The sequence below is a fragment of the Thermobia domestica genome, chromosome 11 (genome assembly GCF_964235325.1).
Source record: "Thermobia domestica chromosome 11, izTheDome1.hap1.1, whole genome shotgun sequence".
NCBI classification, from domain to species: domain Eukaryota; kingdom Metazoa; phylum Arthropoda; class Insecta; order Zygentoma; family Lepismatidae; genus Thermobia; species Thermobia domestica.
This window is the reverse complement of record NC_137464.1, coordinates 36,934,525-36,957,331: the sequence shown is the minus strand read 5'-3', so window position 1 is coordinate 36,957,331 and position 22,807 is coordinate 36,934,525. Positions and strand designations below refer to the sequence as shown.

General features: G+C 35.5%; 1 protein-coding gene across 4 annotated transcripts in view; it reads right to left on the bottom strand.

Annotated features, from left to right (window-relative positions):
• wrd (Protein phosphatase regulatory B subunit well-rounded) overlaps window positions 1–22,807 on the bottom strand; it is a 276,708-nt gene that overhangs the window by 198,695 nt on the left and 55,206 nt on the right. The window contains exon 1 of one of the 4 annotated variants that reach the window (XM_081730385.1): window positions 14,800–15,568. The exons of 1 other annotated variant lie outside the window; for it this stretch is intronic. In XM_081730385.1, coding sequence (XP_081586511.1) covers window positions 14,800–15,180 — 381 coding nt within the window. In that variant the 5' untranslated portion in view covers window positions 15,181–15,568. Of the gene's footprint in view, window positions 1–14,799; window positions 15,569–22,807 lie in introns of those variants that run through there. 2 more of the 4 variants (XM_081730380.1, XM_081730381.1) reach the window with 2 other exon arrangements.

The following is a 22,807-nucleotide window of genomic DNA, read 5'->3' as shown; positions in this document are numbered from 1 at the left end:
AACCAAGATTTTAGGGAAGGTGAATTGCAGTGGCGTAGCAGCCGCCCCCGCAACCCCCGCAGTGCGGGGGGGCCCGAGGTATAGGGGGCCCCGAAGTCTTGCTATGAATAAAGATTTAAAGAAGTAGAACTTCAATCTTACTTCTATCGGCTTTACAACTAGGGCCCCTTCTCTATACTTTGCGGGAGGGCCCGAAAAAGTGTGCTACGCCACTGGTGAATTGTATGATGTCTTTTCACAATACTGTAGACCAAATGTATGAATCAAGGTTTTAAAACATGCAGAATATTTCAGGATGCACGTATATTTTGTTTTTGAAAAACTGCAGCTGAGACCGTTGTTTTGCTTCACCAAGACTTTAATGCTGCTACTTTGGGAAAGACAGGTCTATGAGTGGTTTTCCCACTTCAAAACTGAAGACTACCACAGTCTGGCAGTCCTTCGACTAAAAGTAATGAAGAAATTATTGAAAAAGTTCGAGATTATATTAATGAAGATAGTAGAAAGTCTATCGAGCATATTTCTGAACAAGTGGGGTTAAACTGGAGTACCTGCCAGTGCATTTTATTTTCCGATTTGAAGATGAGAGGAGTTTCCGCCAAATTTGTGCCTCACTTGCTGTCAGGGTGAAAAAAAGATTTAAGGCTGGTTTAAAGGAAAAGTTTTGCCGATAGACGCAACTACAGTCTTCGAATCTCTTTAATGTATTTTTTATCTTTCACGAAAATTTAAAATTTCTCTTACAAATTTCAACCTAGAGACTTCAGACTTGAGAAGGAACTCCATAACCTATCGAAGGCAAGAATCCATGCCGATTTTTTATTCAGAATTTTCTTCATTGTTGAAATGGGTATCCAAACCTTTAACAATGGAACAGTTTCAACAATGAAGGAAATACTAAATAAGAAATCGGCACGGATTCTTGTCTTTGACGGGTTATGAAGTTCTTTCTGAAAAAAAAAATCAAGTCTCTAGGCTGAAATTTATAAGACAAATTGTAAATTTTTCGAAGGTGAAAAACACATGAAAGAGAGACGAAGACTGTAGTGACATCTATCGGAAAAACCTGTCCGTTTACACCAACCTTAAGTGATTGTTTGTTACAACTTCAAGAGTGAGTTGCACAATGACCCAAATTTTCTCAAACGAACTGTAACTTAGGATGAGTTCTGGTACTACGGATACGATCTTGAATCAAAACAAGCATTCAGTCACTGGAAAATTCCACATTCACCACATCTCAAGAAAGCATGTCAAGTTCGATTCAATGCGAAAATAATGTTAATTTGTCCTCTTTTTACGTGAATGAGATTGTCCACAAGGAATTTGTTTCCCCACAACGAACCGTGAATCAGCAACTTTACCTGGATGTCTTGGGAAAAAATGGCGTAAAAGTGTGCGACGGAAATGTCCAGGACTATGGAGAAGTGTAATGTGGTTACTGCACCACAACAACGCCGCAGCCCACATGACCATGTCTGTGCGACAGTTCTTTGCAAAAAGACATGGTGGTTGTGCCCCATTCCCCGTACTCACCCGATTTAGCGCCGTGTGACTTTTTTGTTTGTTGATTCTGTCGCTAAGAATAATCTGAAAGGGAAGCGATTCAGTGACATCAATGAGGTCAAAAACATTACCAAAAAAAAAAAAAAAGACAGTATTAGTCACACTAGTTTCGAAACTGTTCTCAACAGTGGGAAAAACGTTGGAACAAATGTAGTGAAACTCATGGTCAATACTTTGGAGTTGACTGAAGTAATCTATATGCAGACATATGTAACTAAATGTATCTAAAGAATGTACAAGTAGGCAAAATAAAACAAGGTAAAAATATTCCATTTCGGGGAATACTTCCTCGTATATCATATCTTAGCAATAAACTGTTATGGGAAAGGGGGAAGGGTATGACCAGAAAGCAAGCAAGCAAGGAAGAAAAAATGGTATAAAGAAAGGATTAAATATTTCAAGTAGACATATTCTATTAAGAATTTGAATTTTGATACTGGAACAATGTTTTGATATTCCAGGTGAATCTATATATTAAAATGCTAGGTTTATGTGTTTGTCCTCAATCCTTTCGACACTGAAATCTCGATACATTTTTCAGAGGTACACTGGAAGTGTTGAAATTTAAAAAAGTAAAGCATCATATCCTACGAGTTATATATTCCAACACATATTTGTATACAGCGGTTGTATCTCTCTCAGGCGTTTATTTCACGGCCAAATGATGCTGATAAACAAAGGATAACCATGTCCCCAGTCTGAGATGAATCTTTATTGTCAGAAGTGTTTTGCCCAATGAACACCATATACCACTGTAATAATTAATTGTGTATGCAATGTATTTGTTTATTGCATACTGCATGCAAGAAGAAAGAAAACACTGATAATACATAATTAGAAACTCAAACCGGAAGTAGGCTCAACCTTGCAAACGGTACGAGATATTGAAAAAAATAATCGAAAAAATCTACCTTTTATGGTACTCCTTGCCAAATTTTTATGTAGAAGTCTTTCACTTGTGCAGATGTTGTGAGGAATGACAAGAAGATTCTTGCTAATGTGTGAATGATGCGCTGTGTAGAGAGCGCAGGTTCAGCTAGTCTGTTAGAAATGTTTATATATTTGCGGGCAATTTTGCAACAATGAGATCTCGAAAACCACAAGTGATAGAACGTGCAGCTTTCGCTGATCGATTCCAAATTTTGTATAGATTTGCTAATTCTCGTTCAATTTTTAATATTATATATATATTCCACATTTTAAGCGTCCTTTCGATTCTATTAGTTTAATATTGCCACTAGGATGTTAAGATTGATACCCTTCTGAAAGGCAACCAGTAGAGGAGCTACGTACAACTGGTTGATGGACATTTCAGGCGCTTTTCTTTAATCTGAATGACAAAACCTATTGCAAGCTGGCAACTTCGAAGGCTTGTGGATTCACAATGAGGCGTATTTGGAAATGGAATGATAAGAAAAAATATTTGCATTTGATATCATCTATCACTTATCCAACTTTGCCACAAATTTATCCCAACATTCTATATATTAAAATACTACATTTATATGCTTGTCTATAGCAATTCACTCCTTTTTAGAGACTTCCTGTCCTTTACTTGTGTTCGTAAAGGGACTTGCACAGACATAATGAGAAGTGGGAAGGAGATTCACACTCATATTAGAACTGTGCGCTGTGTAAATAGATCAGGATCAGCTAGTAGCTATTAAAAAGCCCACGATTACTGAGTTCTTTATATAAGTAGCATTCCCAATTCTAATTCTCGACCTGTACCTGCACCTCATCTCTTATTTCCAGTACTCCACATCAGTCTTGAATACAAAGAACAGATCACTTTACCCCCGCCCTGATTGCTTACTGACCCCTTCGAATTACCTCAGGATAAATGAGTTAGAATAGAATCTGTCCAGATAGAACACTTAAGATAAATAACAATGAATTACTCTTTGCTGAACATGTCTGTTAATTTAAAAAACACCGTACTTTCTCGCTACACATTTTCTTTTCCAATAAAATTTCATGTACAACTTTGTAATTGCCGGTTAAAAGAATATGAGTATTGTACAATACTATAATGTTTGGGAAAAAATAAAATTAAATTACACACAAGTAATCAATGTCACAGCTGCACTGGCATCGCGCGAAATAATGTTTCTATTTGACTTCAACAGCCTACTTCCTTCATTTATTGCATATTCATTAATAATTCCCAGCAAAATTAAACGCACCAAACTGAAGTCATGCATGATGGATGGCTTATGTTTTTCAACGTGGAAAATTTATAGAGCATGTAAATAGAAAATAAACCAACCGACAATGAAACGTGTAAAAGGATATTCACCCTAAAACGGAAACAAAAGACACTTCGATCATAAATAAGACGCCTGAGACGCTGCGAATATTTCCCTCGGCCCAACGTATGTTGTTTCAGTTCCCAGCATCGTGCGTGTAACTCATTCCTGAAACAAGTAATACGGTACCAAACACGTCTGTTCCAAATATCTATGGTTCCTGGTTGGTACCTCAAACAGCGATGTGATTTATGGTTTACCCAATTTCAATTTCTTCTCAGATTCTGAATGTATTTTGGTGTTATATACACACTGAATAAACATGTATTTTGGCTCATACATGAAAGTTCGAAAGTAATACTGCGACAAAAAATGGAAAGATTTTGTTCCACCTGCTTTTATCAAACGCACAAAAAAAAAAGAAAAAAAAAAGTATTATCTAGGTCTACTTATTGTAAATTTACCTCTTGATCCTTTATTTCGGATGTATCTCAAACTATACGAAAACAAATAATAAAAACTAATAATCTCACCTTAGAAATTGTTCGACAGAAGTGTGTGTACTACAAAATCATTACTGACAGTACATTGTACAGGAAGCCATCAGACCTAACTGCCCTATAATTAAGTTGTTTCAACATTTTCATTACTTACAGCAATTTTATAGTAGATAGCCATATCTGCTACACTTGGTCATAAGAAGAGATCTGTATCAAGCAGACTGTGTATGTTTCTGCTTCTCTGAACATGTAATTTTATGCAGGTATTAAAATTGGCAATTGAAAAGAATACGCACGACAATGGTATAACTAAAAAGCATAGTAGCATTACAGGGTCATGGTAGAACCAATTGGAGGAAATTTCGTAATTGTCATATTGTCACACAATGATCATGTGTTTCAATAGACATACTGCATATTAGATTTCAAGACGTTCTGAATACAGCGTGGAGCTGGCCTCACATCCAACTGAACACGAGAATCTCCTTATGGAAACAGAAAACACATCTAGAAATTAAATTCTAACATCAATGCATATCAGAATATGATAAACTTGTTTCTAGATGGAAAGGTTGGATTGTTAAGGTTTAAATTTTACCTTTCAAAACTGTGGCCACGCTCGAATATTAATTAGATACAGTATGTTAAAACTAAAAATTGTATATACCAGAACTGTAGAAACACCGGCATTTCTGAAGTTCCTTAACCGTTAGCTATTGACGTCCCATATAAGTGGATTCGTTTGCACTTATTTAGAAAATATCGACAGCTGTGAAATAGTGGCACGTTCATTTTAGCGACGAATGTGACTATACTACTAGTGACTGTACCATCAGGACACGCGATCATGATTTGAGAGGCAATTTCCAGTCTTCGATCGATGGCACAGTCGTATTCAGAAGATGCTAAGACTTCATGTTTCCCTGGTGTGGTTTCGTGGTTCATTATTCAACAAGATATGATTAATATTGACACACATAACAAGAGGTCACCTGGAAAATTTTTATGCTATCGACATCCTTCGCCAGCGTCATATGCATTAGATGTGGGTTTCACATTTACAAAGCTCACTGACTGTCTATCACTCCATACAGGCTGTAAATCGGATGAATGGAGTGACAGACATAAGGATGTGTGGTGCTGTTAAACAGTCTATTGGCTGTAATATTGTGTATTTACAATGCCATTCTAAATTTCCATATGTGATTCAATTTCAGTGGTTGCTTCTCAGGAAACTTCATTTGATGTTAATAACAGCAGGATAATAGAAATAAAAATGTTCGATAAAATTAATATTTTTACACATTTTACTGATAACAGTAAAGTAAGAAAATAAAGATTCCTAAGATTGTTAATTATGTCCCGATTTTACCACACAATCTTTCAAACAAAAGAAAATAAAAGGTTTGGTTTGAATGTTCATAATTATTTTTTTTTTTTAAAGGTACCTGTACAACAATGTTACCTTTAAATATGCAAACTTAACATCGTTTTCATGCATCAACGTATATCACAACTTGTTACAGTCCTTGTTAGGGCCTACAAATAATTACGGTTTCGTGCGAAGTCACACGGTCATTAAGATTTCCAATCATAATAGTTTAAGTTTCTTAACAAAGCTTTCATTTACAATTTATTTTTGCGTTCAAGTGAATTCTTTTTGAACACTTTATTTAGGAGAACAAGACAATTAACAATCACAGGAAGGCGCAATGAAATCACTTATTCCTTTGTCATCGTTGTTGGCCTTGAAATCAACAGGTGTTAAAACTGCAACTCAGGATCGTTTACAGTCTTACAACAGCATCTAATAAAATAACACGCACTCTCTTCTATATTCTATCATTAGCTGAATGAGAAGAAAACGTCTGTATTATGTAATGATGACGTACAGAGTCATGTAGTAATTTTTTTTACAAAACGTAAGAATTTTAACGATAATTTCAGTACTTCAACTGTTGTAAAATCTAGAAGTACCATCATTAACACTTCGTTATACTTTTCTAATCGAAAATGTGTGTTATAAAATTTGTTCACAGATATAGCCATTTTTAGCATATTATATATATATACAGGCCGGTAGCCAGCCCAAAAATGTAGGGAGGGCCCGGTAGAAGTTACAGGGGGCCCGATCCAACCATATTATAGTTTTTTTCAAGACTATTCTGAACATTTTTTTTTGGGGGGGGCGGCTATATATATATATATATACTTGCCAGATTTCTAAAGCTCCAAACCGGGACATTATTAATGTCAATATTTTATCAAAAATTCTCATGATAAATTCTGTTTGAAAATTCATTGTTCACGTTTTTCAAAATTCTAATATAAGATTTATTCTTACACACCACTCAGAATTCAAATCAATTTACACAGTAAAATTATTAGTATGCCCAATAACACTATTTTGATTGACTTGACATAGTACTTTAATAATAATAATAATAATAATAATAATAATAATAATAATAATAATAATAATAATAATAATAATAATGCAGGAATCAGTTTGAAGTATTTCAGTCTCAAAATTTGTTGTTCAGTATGTCAAATTTAGTGTTGTAGTTTCTCAAGCAATTGAATTTCTTTTAAGACTTGTCTCTGCTGAAATACATACATAAGAGTATATATGTTTTAAAAAATTAGCAAGACAAAATTTAATAACTAACTAATTTAAGATTCGCAAAACGAGGAAGATTTTATCAAAGAATTCACTGCAAGTCATTGCAAATTTCATCTTGCAGAGTGCAGTCCTGTTACTGTTGACTTTTCCATTACACTTCTTCTTGAAAAAAGCGCTAGAAGTTATTAAATAACGTTGCGACTAGAAACTAAATTTCTCCGTCTGACCGGGACTAACCATGAAACCGGCCGGGACCCTGGGAAGCACGCATATATATTGGGCGATCTAGGATATGATCAAGGGAGGGGCTAAACCATAGTTTTCCGCTTTATCCAGTGTAAAACAGAATTAAAGTCCATTTTATCCAGTGTATACATAAGTGTCAAGTGGGGGCTATAGCCCCCTTGGACCCGCCCCTGTATATATATATACATTTTTGTTCGATTCCAATTTATTATATCCAAAACATCATCACAGAATTTAGATAAAATGTTACATTCATTTACAAGAGAACAAGTTTGATTCTAATACTTAACAATGTAACCACACTTTTATTTACAGTTTTTCAGACGAGTGGTTCCTCGGACCCAAGAGGAACGGGAATGGGGAATGGCGGAAACTTCATAACGAAGAACTACATAATTTATATGGTTTACCCAGCATTGTTAAGGTCGTAAAGTCTAGGAGGCTTAGGTGGGCGGGTCATGTAACTAGAATGGAAGAAAGTAGAAACGCTTTCAAAGTCTTGACTGGAAGACCAATCGGAAAACGACCTTTAGGAAGACCTAGGCGCAGATGGGAGGACAATATTAAGATGGATCTCGCAAAGATTGGAATACAAAGTAGAAACTGGATGCAGTTAGCTAAGGATAGAAGTCAGTGGAGAGCTTTTGTGAACGCGGCATTGAGCCTCCGGGTTCCATAGGCCATAGAGTGAGTGAGTGAGTTGTTTTTAATAAATTAAAACCAGTACAAATCTTTAAAAAGATTATATAAATCTGAGAAAAGCTTTATGTGCAAGTATAAGGGAAGAATTTTAAGGAATATTCGTAACATTTAAATTCAAGTCCTATTTTCTTCCCCCTAAAGAAATTAGTAAGTTAGACCAAATGGAGAAGAAGCATCCCTTACAGATTTCTAAAAAAAATGGTTGTGTCCTCAAATTTTCTCCAATCATCTTCTATATTTTATTTTGTATCATGCTGATATATAGTACACGTCTATTTTTGCATACGATCAAATAATCCTTTAAAAGGTTTGAAAAAAAAAAAAATCTGAATCGCCACTTTAATGTTCCTGTAGAACAGCTATTCACAACAGGGGAGAAAAAGATGTCTTGATACGGCATTAGTTTGGGAAACGTTCCCATCGTTCAGACTGCCAGCTACATACTACAAACTAATTAATATTTCAAATATATTCTCATTGTACCAAGTTTGATACAACTGTACCGTGTTCTATCAAGACGAAGATGAACAGCTGCACCAATTTTAAAATAGTGATTTACCGCAATATAGTACATAATATTCTTAAGACACTTACATTGGTTCTATCTAAAGCCCTTTCTTTTCTTCCCAACGGCATATATAATTAAATGAGTAGAGCACATCAGTAGCATGTTAGAAATAATGTTCATTAAAAGGAAGATATCGTTCTGATTTTTTTCCAGACCATTTACAGTAGATAGGTCTAACGTTAGAATTGTGATTTCAGAGAGTACATAATCCTTTAAAAATTACTACTCAGAAGAAAAACATTGAACAATAGAACATAAAACACATCCAACACGTATTACGTAAGAAAATGTAGCAAAAAATCATTCTTTCAATACACGTTGAAGTAGCTCCATGCTCAAAAGGGAACTAATACGTTACGGACTTTTTCACACTCAACGGAGTGAAACCTGTCAGCACGAATGCAATATCGTAGTCTTCGTTTTTCGAAAACAATGACAACCTCTAAACTATTTTTTAACATGAAAAACCAATGTCTTCGAATGGATATATATATATATATATGCTTCAGTGGAGAATTTTTCACAAGATCCGGGTAGCATCAGTAGCAAATATAAAGCACATTACAAGTACGAGTAAATCACAACTATAGAAACATACTATCGCAATATTAACGATTGAGACCTAATAATATTCAATATAATCTCATTTCTAACTCGTGTGTTGCTTTCCTGAGCTTGTACATAAGTTTTATTTTCTTCAGTCTGGCTGTAAAACCGACTTCTTCTCGAAATGATATCATATACGGTGTCCCAAAAGTTACGTGGCCCACCTTTTCAACGCGTAATATTCCAACTGTAAGTGATGAAAACATGAAATCTTTCACTGTTCATTAGTTTTGTGTATAGCTATAATTGCTTATCAAGAGCAGGCGGCTTTACGTTGACCTTAATGCGAAAAAAAAAATTAATATTCTTTTTTTAAAGTGGCGGAAATCTGTATCTCCCGCTGTTCACCCACACGAGAAGCGATACCGAACGTCCACAGAGAATGAAAGGCTTGCACCATATTAATTTACTCAAGTCTACAATTACAGATCTCTACATATTTTGAAACGGAAATCGTACAAAAATCCATAAGCAAGAACAGGTGGGGGACTTCGTTGACTTGAAAATGAAATGAAATCTTTAAGTTTTACGTCCCACGATTATGCCGGTTAGGCTAAAGGAGACGGTGATGATGAGATATGAATGAAATGGTGGAATGAAGAAAGTGGGGGGAAACGGAAGAACCCCGAGAAAACCCACGAGCACGATGTTTGTCCACCACAAAGTCCACACGGCGCGAGCTGGGATCGAACCAGGGACCTTAGATCGAAAGGTTTGTCCACCACAAAGTCCACAGGCTCAGATCGAAAACGGGAACCTTAGAGCAGGATTGTCGTCTGTCATCTATAAGGTAGGCCCACGTGTTAGAACATATTTGAATCTAAGCTAACCTGTCTATTGAAGAGGAGGTTATGGTAAATAGGAAGGAACTAGAGCGACAGAATTAGTTAGACTTGTCATGTTTGTTTTATTTTGTTGCTTGTAGGTTTTCTGGAGACAATTGAATATCAAATTTTCCTAGAATCCATTTTCATTTTATTCAGAAGTGATCACAGACGATATTTCCTTTAAAGTCAGACTGCCTTTTATTCTTTACCACCACGTGATTGTTTCACACATCCTATCATCACATCGATCTGCTATGCACTATATTGTTGATATTCATTTAATGGGACGCATATGAAGTTATAACCTTTGATTTTAAAAAAATAAAAACTTGATTTTTTGCTTAGATTGGGTTACATTGAGTTCATTGTTTATACATACATAATACTAAAACTGTTACTTGAGAGGCCTGTTGAGACTAGCTTTCGGCTATTCTTGAGCTACACTCGCGCATTCGTAATTTGGTTCGTTTTCCACAGATTCTCAATTCTCATTATCGCCCAATTTTAGTCTTCTTCCCAATGATTGTTCTCTTTAACCTAACCTGTTTTATCCTGGCCTAACATATAATGCAAACCAAACATTTCGTCTTTGTTATGGGTAATATCAGTAATTGAGATTTCTTCAGGCAAATTTTCTGACATAATTAATAGATGCCACAAACTTGTAAGAAAGTAAGGGATTGTCCATTAAGTACAAAGCGCTACTTTTAACAATTTTTGACTCTCTTTGTTGCATAGTTACCTTCAGTTGCGGATTTACGCCGGCGGGGAAAGAGCTGAGCTCCTCCAAAATTTTATGATTTTTGTAGAATCAAATGTTACTCATAACCTTCAAGCCCTTCCCCTAAAATTTTGGAATTTCTAAACACGAAATATTCCTAATAGAAGCCCCTACCAAAATATTTTCCTAAATCTGTCGCTGGTTACCTTTGTGCCCATCCTTATTTTCCCCTTACACTGATATTAGAATTGTATTGTGTCTTGTGATTGTATTGCGTCTTGTATTGTATTTTTTTTTTATCCTCCCCATCTGTACCAGTCGCGTTTCTCTGTCCTTGTCCTGTCTATGTCCAACTTAAAAATATGGATATAAAAATAAATAAGTAAAGAAATGGAGGAAAATATCCAATTATGGTAGCACCGTACGGTTTTATCTTTAAGTACCGACCTGAAGGCAGATCTAAGCCAAAACGTAAAAAAGAAAATATCCTCTCCTATATTGATGGCGATGTGTTGAATAGGAAATGAAATGGTTAGCAGAAGTCTGACAAATAAGTCATTTTGTATGCCATTATTTCAAAAGTGTACATTACACAAAAATGCACTTTCAAAAAAAACTCTGTCCGTTTGAATTTTGCTGTGTGTCTCAAGGGCCCTTTTGTGGATACCCAGTAGCGATTCCTTAAAAAATGCACTGAGTACTATACATATCAGAAACTGTCACAATGTAACAATTATGCATTATAGTTTCTAGTCTATCAATCTAGATTTCAACTGAAAAGAATGCACTCCGTATTATTGCTGTCGGTAGGCGGAGACATGTACGGTCTGTTAAAAATCTACAGTAGCAATCTGCCAACACTGAGTTATATAAACCATAATTGCATGATATCCTATTGCATTACAGTTACATTCGTATGCAACACTTCAACGATTGTGTACTATATACATCTTGTTGCATGTTATTAAACTTTTTCCGTTTTTACCTATCGAGTTAAGAAAAAGTTTAAAAAAAAAAAACGGGAATAAAGTGTACGTGGTTTACACGCAAAATAAGTGAAATCCACAACAAAATATCAATATTGAGCACTGCAGAACCTAGTAATGATTTTATCTCTTTTTCCTAATGAAAGGCCTTCTGAAATTGCATAATCTTAAAATTAACATATGTTTGTCTTTTACACAAAGAAATTCAAACCGCTGGTTTGACATATTCCTAGGTAACTGCAGGAAGGAGATTGTTGGCTATTTAGAATTTTTAAAATGCATATCCTAAGGGGGAGAAGAGTTCAAAATTTACGCCAAGAATAGACCAGCTAATGAGCCCTCCATGGTTAGGAAGATAGAACATGGTATATAAACTCTACTAAAATAAAGGACTCCACTTCTAAAGGACGGAGAAGGGACCAATTTTTATATTTTTTCTCAAGTAACACCGACGTTGTTCGTGTGATCACCATGAGAAAACGGCTGAACTGTTCGAAATGAATTCCACATAGCACTTGGCTCACGCCGGGTCATATGTCATTTTCGTTAAAATGTGTGTCGTAAGGTAAGGGAGGGGCTTCATTTTTATTTTTTATTTTTTTACAAAGAATAACGACTCACCTTTCAAATCGTCACAAAAAAAAAAAAAAAACATATTTCATACGTAATAGCAATATGTATTACCAATAAAATTAAGTCTTCGGCATACCTTTATTTTAAAAACTCTAAGCCCTACACAGGTCCCTTATAGCTATATAGCCTGCGCGATTTGGTAAAACCCGGGTTCGATTTCTGACGTGATCTTACGTGGTTCGGGTTTCACGTTAAGCTATAGGTCCACATCTCATGGCCTCGCTGCTGAAATGGACGATAAACTCAACCCAATTGAAGACCTGTAAAATGACAAATTCTTTATTACATAACTTCACACTCCACTTCTGCGGAAAATGTTTTTTTTAAAAATGTATGACTCCAAAGATATTCTACTGATTCAACTCAATTTTGAACGTTACTCCAGAGTCATTACAAACGATATTGACTGCAACATCTTGAAAATTTTTATTGTGCAATGGACAGCTAAGGACCCACGATTTAAACCATTATCATTAAATAGTGATTATCACGCGACTTAAAAGGGATTATTTATTCAGAAGTGCTATTTAATCACATAACGGTTGCGATTTTGTTATAAAACCTGTAAACGACATTCCAAATTGTCATAGTGGCCATGCACTATATTATCTAAACAAATCACCCATTAAATAAATGAATACACACATCACTATATGGATGGAAAATGAGACACGAAAGGCTCAAAGCACCGGAAAGAATAATAACTTTAACAGGAATGAAGTGTTAGTTTTAGAAACAAAAAGAAAATATTAAAACAGTCCATTAAATTCGCCGTTTCAAAAATAATTTTATTTCATGTATTACTATTGTTATTCTGTTGGTATTACTACGATTCCTATATTAGAAAGCATATTATAGCTGTGCTAGTCAGTCCACTGAAAAAGTGTGTGTACTTCTGTACTCTGTTCAGTACTAATCATACGAAATGCAAGAAATTTTCACCAGCAGCAAAAAGGAAAATATGATGCTAAGATAACAATAAATAACGGAGTCTCTGACCTATTTCCACAAAAGACCACCAGAAATTCATAGATAACATAAACAAGAATTGATTTCTGTTCTAGAATATTCATAAGGATAGAACAAATATTTGGTAGATATTAGTACTATAGCGCTATCTAAAATTTTTTGATACAAAAAATTACTAAGTACAAAAATTCAATTACGAAGCATTCATCAAAATTAGCAATCATAAAAGTCTATACCTTCGCGAAAAGCATAATGTTTTCTCATTCTCCTTTGTATGATCATCTTGAATCTTGTTTCTCAACCGACTATCGACTTAATTTTTTTCTGCAAACTTAGCTAGGACTTGAAAGATAAGCAAGCTTTCATAATTTGCATAATAGCGATTGGTTTGGAAGAATAACAGACTTGCTTCATACCAGGGCTGTGGTGGCTCAGTGGTGGAACGTTCACCTCTTTAGTTAGATCCCAGCTCGCGCCAGGCGAACTTTGTGGTGGACAAATACTGTATGCCTGGGTTTTCTCTGGATTACTCCGTTTTCTCACACTTTCTTCATTTCACCATTTCATTCATTCTCATCACCACAGTCTCCTTCACCCTAGCCGGCGTAACTGTCGGACGTGAAACTGAAGATTTTATTTCATTTTCTTCAAAATACTTGATATCCCTGATTTGAATGTTCTGTACTCTCATTGGAAAGTGAAAGCTTATTCCTATTGGCGAGTTTCGAAAAACACAAAAGTCATATATATCCATAAAGAGGAATCATGAAAGAATATCAAATGTAGTTATAATTTAATGTTGCTAATACCATTCCTTCCCACTCTTGTCACTAGTTTTTAATATTTCCCGTGCAAAATCGTCATAATACTGTACGTGGAGCTTTGTATATAAATTTTTAAAAAAATCTCGATTCCGTATTATATGTTGTATCTGTCATACCAAAGGCTATTTACAAGTACTCGAACTTACAGTAAATATAATAAATAAGGGATCACTTGAATAAAGACTACCAGAATATCACATTAATTCTATACACGACTGTGCATATCATTTACTTTTATACTACAAGAGCATATTGTAGGTAAGTTTTTCTGTCGTTTTCCCAGCTAACTTAGAACTTCGGACTCAACCTGTCATGACGATTGTTAGCACCGGTATACAACAATGAACTTTCGACATATGTACAACAAATTAATGAAAAATTAGAATTTGGAATTATTCCTGATTTCAGTGGCCAATGTGGCGTACAGCCGGGGACATAGGTTCTTCTCAGTTCTTTTGAATGACAAAAGTAAGTTAAGCTATTAATTATATTTTTGAAAATTTATACTAAACTCATGGTGTATTTATCATAGCCTGGGTTCTGGCTGCCCTGACTGCCTAAATTTTAATTTTCTAATGAATACATTCCATTTAGCTAACGTAACTCGTAGTTCCAGATGTACCTTTACTGGCATTGTCATGCAATAATCTAAGCGAAAATTACAACAAAGAAATACAGAAAACAATACAAATTGATTTGTAAAAATTTCGTTTTCATTATCATGAAGATATGCATTAATTACTTCGCAATAATCATAAAAGGTACACAGTTTTATTTACCTCTGTACTATCTGCTGAATCATCTTGGTCTTCTGTCATATTCGTAGTTTCACTTTCGGAATCCGCCACTATCTCTGACTTGTTAGTACTATCAGATTCTGTGCTCTGGGCATCGTCTGTTACTTTGATGTTAGGCGCAAGTGAGATTTCAGTCGTGTCTAGCAATTTAGACCCGTTACTCGTTGGGAGTGTGTTTTTAACCGATTCCGAAACTTTATTAGATTTATTAGCGCATACAGTTTTCGTTCCTTCCGATTTTGAATTTGCCGTCGTTGAATTACGATTTGAATCTGATGAGCCTTTGAAACTGTTGGTCGCCGCATTACGAACAGCCTCCAAAGTCCAGCTTTTCTTTCGACGAAACATGTTACCAAACGCCATTGTTGTTACTTTAAAATAATAATAATAATTAATAAAGGAAAGCACTTATCTTCACCTTAATATTCACTTAAAAACTTCCACAGAACACTACACATTATTATTATTACCATACAACACATTTTCTTAAAATCACATCCAAAATACTTTAGGGAAGATACGAAACACTGTCACTAAAGCGAAACACTTGAAACGACTAAATCTGGACACTCACACCACAACAATAATAAAGCTCCCCCTGTTGGCTATAGAAATTAACACTTGACGAATCCGCACGAAATGTTCAGTAACTCGCCTTACCGTCACATAACCTGTGCAGCGGGTCGGAACAGACCGTCTCGATCCACGAAGAAAGAAACACTTAACTTACACAACGGCACCCAGAGAGGGCGTCGTCACAGCACAAGCAGAGAAATAAACACAGCCACATTTGGCACCTATTCAACCATAAGAAGGGGAATTGGTGGGAGAATGCTCTACAGGTCTCCATATGTGATGAGGATACCACATTGCCACCAATAGCAGTCTTGGGTGGCACGTGCCTATTGTACTAGCGGCTGTTGAAGAACCTAAGTGGCAAAAACAAATTCATTCCTCTTCAGTCTATATCTTTCTATTCCAGACAACTTGAGAGAAGTAGGTGAAGCAGACTCTGTGTCAACAGCTCTCAGCATACTCTCAAAGAGATTCTCATGCCAGATCTCAAAGTGTTTGTTTTTTAGTTCCGAATAAAGCTGCGACAATCTAGACGTAACAAAACTGCTTACAGACGGCTCGGAACGTCGATCTCTGACCAGAATGGTATAGAAGAAATCCAACAAAGAAAAAAGCTACTTATCCGAGTAATCCGCAAATATTACTTAACCACTTAGTTACATTTTGATAAATTTCAAAAAGAAAAAAGCAAACGAGATGCTAAAAACACTATTCATTTTCATAACAGACTTTGCAGGTATCATCTTTTATCATGGACTTTTACTTTACCTTTTTTCCACATTTTCTTTCTAGTACAATATTTTGTTCGTACGTACATTTTGTTACTAATGAACTATTAGTATTTATTACGAGAATGACTAATTGCGAAAGTCAGCGTATTGTTATTTTATCGCCTACAAGTATCAGGGGGGGGGGGAAATGTATAAACATCATACATGCGTTTTTTCCAATAAATTTAGAACGAGTAAAAAAAAAGTTCTCTTTTACGTAAAGATAAATAAAAATGTTTTCTTTCACGTGAAGATAAAAGAAAAAAATACAATTTTAAAAGTAAAAACAGAAACTGGAAGTGCATAACGGAACAAAAATACAATTTTAAAAGTAAAAACAGAAACTGGAAGTGCATAACGGAACATTTTATGTTATCTGGATCTCTAAGATTTAAGACGAATATTTATTAAAACCCACCTATAAGTAATTGTAGCTAGAAACATTTGATCAGGGGAGATAACTTACATCAAGTCTAAAGTTCGAACCATTATAGGTCCTAAAAGGAAATCATAAAAATCAATCAAACTACCTATTATTTTTCGTTTGTTGGATTAGATTTTAGCATTCTTTTTAGCAGCGACGCTATATGAGACGTGGACCTACAGCTTAAATTGGAATTCGAACCAAACAGAGCTCCTTCTATTGCGTTTCCTAGAATACATGTTCATTTCTCTGTAATTCCTTCTTCAAATAAACATGCTACCACTATCATTTTTATATTCCAAATATAAGAGATCACTGTATTCCGTCTCCGTCCGTTTGTCCGTTGCGCTGGAACGCAAGAGTTCGATTATAACTTTTCGTTCTTTCCATTAAAATAATACATATCTAAACTTACCCTGGAAATGTGTTTATTACAATCCTGGATCTCTCACCTGGCTGTCCCGTGATGCAATTATGGTCCGGCGTCTCAATGAATTGTCTTAAATGTTATCTTCAAGCTTCGGTTAGGTTTGCACGATTAAATGAACACAATTCGCTAGAAATGTCACACGACTACCTTTTAACTTGAATATGTAAAAAAAAAAAAAAAAAAAAAAAAAAAAAAAAAAAAAGATCTTTTCTGGGTTATTATTATTAATACGCACACGGTCTTTGTCTACCAAAAAGCCCATCACTTGGCGCAAGCTCGGATCGATTTGATTTATTAGATTTTCAGTTTAGCATCCCTTTCAGCAGCAAGGCTATACAAAACGTGGACCTACAGCTTAACGTGGAATCCGAACCACATGAGCTCCCCGAGAATCGAACCCGAGTCCCCCACGTTAAAAGAGCTGACATCAAACCAAGGACCTCATGCACAAGAGGAGAATGCTATCTACAACTTACAAATGCCTAAGAGACCAGATGACTACACAATGTGTGTTGTTGCATCTGCTCCCAGCACCAATATTTCTGGTTTCCTAGACCAACATTTACTATCTGTTAATTCAAGCAGTTCCCCCAATCGCTTCCTCGATGTTGGATTCACATCGATAAATGCAAACTCCCTCCTACTGACATGCGAGACTACATAATAAACAAAAAATAACCTACGAACACAACAATCAGTCAATTGCTGAATCTAAAAAAATTAATCGCTAATAATTATCCTACGGATATGAAATTCAATTTCTTATTTTACATTTATTTTTGTAGAAACTATGTCTGAATCTCAAATTTCATTTAGCATATCCTTCAATATTAAATGCGACGAACAGCATATTTAGAACAGTTTTCGTCAACATTACAAGAATCACTGTTTTAAAGATAAGATTAATATGGGTTCAACATTTATTCTTGCTATGTGCAGGATTTAGGATTTTAGATTTCTGGACTTAAGGCATCTATGGCCATGTTAGCCCATCACGTTTTGAGGGATGACGTTCTTCGGCGAGCACACTATCCGGGGAAAGGGACGGAAGAAAGGATTGAGGAAGGAAGGAAGGAAGGAAGCGGCCTGGGACCTGTACGTTAGGTACCATCCCGGCATGTGCATGGTGTGAACGAGGAAAACCCAAGAAAACCTCATTCAGCATGGCTGGCCTGAAAAAGCTTTTTACATTTTTTCGACCGAGTGCCCCCACCGGAAATCGAACCCGGGACCTCTCACACCGAAGGCGAGAGCGTTAGCGTTGCTATAGATGATGCACTGGGTTTGAAAGAGCTGTATTAAGAAAAATATATTAACACATACAATAAGGAATGATGTATGAACATGAACTGTTCAAGTTTCATTCACTGTTACAAAATGTTAAAAGATGCTTTTCTTTCGTCATACGACATCCATGTATGCGGTAGTCTAGTTCGCCCCATACGAACTCTTATCATATCCCTACTAACAGCCGTAAATGCAACTGTAATGAGATCCTTGAGTTCACCCAAAGTTACTGTTAGTGGAGCACATTCACATGTTCCTGTCTACTGAATTCACTCTGTACGGTAACAATGGAACACTGCTAATATCCCAAAATACAGAAAACTGTTTGCTGCATACACGTTACTTTGGAAACTAGCCACGTGCTGCCATGTGTCGCGAAAAGTAGGAATATGATAAACTTTCAAATGTATTCTTTCGTTTTATTATTAGCACAAATGCATTGTACTGATATTTTCGACACGAGCTGCACTTTAAATCCGATGAAACATTTATAATCGCCCTGTATATTAAAGGGGCAAAGTACTCACACTATCTCTCGATATCCATACGTAATCATTCATGTTATGAATTATTTATACGCTATTAGTGTCCTATTATTTTATTAGTAGCGATTCTCTCACTGCTGCTTGCGTAAACCATCGTTTGTTCTATTCTATGAAGCCCTAATGCAACGCAATTACGACATGGATGGATGGTCCAGTCAATGCTTGTGGCCTGCTTCGGAATATCTATAACTTAACAATTGCAAGGGAAGTGATATTTAAGTGAATCAAGTTCTGATACTCTCGCATTTTCGGAATAAAGTTCTGATACTGAGAATTCTTTCTAAAATTTATCTAAAATTCAAAATTAATTTTACAAGATGAAGAGATTTCTTTTTCAACTGGTCCTCTTAATATAGAAGAAACCAAAGCTTTCAAGTCTATAAATGCACAGACAAGTGAATCTATGATTTTACTGAGCGTAACTATTGTCTTGGTACAGTAGCGGGTCTCTGTTTCTAAACGTGTCCCAATTAGTGACTATAAGTTTTTCAAAAAGCACTTTTTTTTAAGGCCAAAATTTGGAATGAAGCATTGGGGCACTATCCAAAAGATCTAATTTCTATAACAAAAAAAAAAAAAAAAAAAAAGTGAAAATATTGAATATCTGTTCTAAAGTAAGGCTGCACCTCTCACGTCCGAGCAAAAGATGATTCTCTATTATTTGAAACTGCATCTGTCCTCGCTAGTCTCGTGGCTAGCGCGTGCGTATTTCGTGCCTGAGGTCACGGTTTTCTACGTTCGTTTCAGATCTTTAAATGCTTCTACTTCTTGAAACGAAAGAGGATCTCCCCTCCACGAAAGAGAATGAAAACTTGAATCTACGTTTGAAGATGTAAAATCAATGTTTCTCTCTATAGATCTATATTAAGAGTCTTGATTGACTTATCAATACCTACACCAAACTACCATAAACTTGAAAATTGGGCACTACATAGGCTTAGAGACGTAAGGTCCCACTAAGGAAAGATTTTTGGAAATTCGACGTAGAAGACGCACTGGAGAACAGCAGTTACAAGTATTGTAACATCCACTTCTTGGAATCTCCTTAACATAGAATAAAAGGATTTTATGAGTTTGGAAATGAAATCTTTGAGTTTTACGTCCCACGGTTATGCCGCTTAGGCTAAAGGAGACGGTGATGATGAGTAATGAATGAAATGGTAGAACGAATAAAGTGGGAGGAAACGGGAGAATCCCGAGAAAACACACGCACACGGTGTTTGTCCACCACAAAGTTCACTTGGCGGGGGCTAAGATCGAACTCGGGACCCCAATTTAATGAGTTTGGTTATTTTAATAATTATTTTCTTGTTAATTATATTTATTTATTGTTTTTATACCGTTGTAGATTTAAAAAGTAACTGAGATGCCTTGAAAATTTTATTTCGACTTTTAAGAGAGTACGTATTATTGTTATGATTCTTCACTTGGTCTGAGGTGCATTTTATAATGATTAATAGCTACTAAGTTGTGCGTATTATTAAATCTTTGTATTTTTATTTAGGTTCAGCAACTATGAATATTAAAAGGTTGTAATGAAATGAAGAGTTATAATGGAATTAACAGTCAAAAAGAAGGTAGGAAGGAGAAGAAGGAAAATGAATGAGAAGGTTTTACACAAACCGGTACTCCTACACAGACTTGTCTTACAAATTATGATTATATAATCCTTTTATATTGCTATTTTGTATATACGTAATGTGTGTCAGTGAATGTATGCATTGGATTTAAAAATAAAAATATAACAGGAGGTTTCGAGTGTTTCCTAAGATGCTTAAACTTTTATCAGCTCTTGGAACACCGCTTTGGGTCTTTATGTATTAGAGACGTGAAATTTGGTATTTAAAACTTTTCATTTAAAATAATTAAACATATTGTTTTACCGTTTTTTTATTTGACCTAGTCGGAAAGGAAAGAGGTAAGGGTTGCAATTATGACAACAAAACGTCCATGTCCCAATTCCTTAAGGTGAGAGATTTCAGCATTTTCAACGAACTTAAAAAGTTCGTCACTGAATTCTCTTTCTGTGTGTGTGTCTGTCTGTTATTTGCATTTTTCAATTTTGAGCCCTCCATTCGATAGAACATCAAAAAGTACCTGAAAAAAAAGTGATGGAATTTTTCGCGTCACTCTTACCGTTCCAGAGATATTGGTAAAAAAAAAAAAAAAAAAAAAAAGTTCCGATTTCGTGAGATTTAAGGAGCCATATCTTGGGAACTGTATGTTATAGAGAGGTAATATTGATGTTGATCAGTACTTAAGAGGATGGTAAATATTTTAGTACCAAATAGCAACCGGTAGCCACTGTCCAACTGGCCACTGTTCCCCAGATATTGGCAAAAAAAAAAAAGTTCGAATTTCGGGAAATTTAAGGAGCGATATCTCGGGAACCTGATGGTATTTTGCGAATTTTTCAATTTTGAGCACGTGTCTTCAAAAAAAAAAAAAATCGTAGAACGTTTTAACAGAACTTGTAAACAAAACATGTGGGGGGAAAAGTACAAGGAAATTATAAATGGATATATATTTTGCAAGACTTGTTTAATAACTATAATAATAAAGTACATAGAACAATTGGTATAAAGCCTGTAGAAGTTAATAAGAAAAATTAATTCTTTTAAAGTTCGTTCTGGCAGTGCTCTTGGAGCATTCTCAACTGGTTTACAGGCTTAATCCATAATGAAAGAAAGCGAGTGGGGGGCACTAAGATGTCTATACGAGGCGCTTGAATTTCGTGGGAGACTTTCAGCGTAGGCGAATTCTAATGAAAGTTGCAGAAGAACGCAAAATACTGCACATAGTAGCACGTGAGGTAATTTGCTAATTTCGTTATAGGCCTATCTAATACTAATACTAATATCAAGTTCTCAAGTTTCCTACACTCATCTCGAACTTTACCTCTGATTCTGGTTACCTACTGAAAACTAATGGTTAGTAGCCGCTTTTAACTTATGTATGGCTATGTTGGTTGGAGTCACAATATTATCTATATACAAAGTTCGACCTCGCATTAGCAATTTCAAGTCTGATGATTAGCCATTGATTTAAATATCCTATTTGAATTCTTGCATACCAATGAATTTCTAAACAGTTTTATTTGGCTTCGATGATGCTTGATCACCAATTTAAATGTCCTCCGTGGAACCACACGTATCACATGCATGCCGCGTTCTCTGTCCATAGAAATTCCAGCCATGTCCTCTAATGATCAATTGTTTGCCTATGTTCCATTAGCACGACTCGCATTAATAGTGTGCAGTAAGTGACCCCAAACCAATAGCGGATGAGCTTTTATCGAGCTGTACGTGTGACAGAATTTTGAAATGAGCCTGGCCTTTCTACAAGGAAATTGCAAGCACTGCGAGTTGAAGGTGTATCTTTACATTCATGGGTAGACGCTATTGAAGAAACACGATTGCGCCAATCTATACAACTAGTCTCTTCGTTCTCAAAAGCTCTTTTCCAATTGAAAATCAATGACGAAGTGAAATCGGCTTTTCAATTCAACTCTCACTCTTCATATTCTTCAAAGGAATTATTCGTTTCATTTCAAGTCACACATCTAGCACAATTTCTGTCATTTTACAGCACATTTCTGTAGCTTTAAACATATAAGTTAAAGTTTAAGTGATTCTATCTCCACTTTTCATCCACTGTAATTTCTGAAGAAAGGCAACAAATAAGCTAACTTCTATGTAAGCCAGGTAAATGTTCCTTAATTTTTCACGATCTTATTCCGACTTTCAAACCTACAGCTGGTGAATATAAGCAGCATTTGTCAGCTTGGAGCTGTTTTAATTATTTACGGTAATGTTTCTCAAATTGTGGTCTCTTAGACTGAACATTAGTTCAGAAAAAGAGGGAGAAAAAATAAAATTTAAATGAACTATGTACCACACGCTATAGTTTAGAATTTTAAATAGGTATAAATGAAATCAAGAGCTTATATAAATATAAT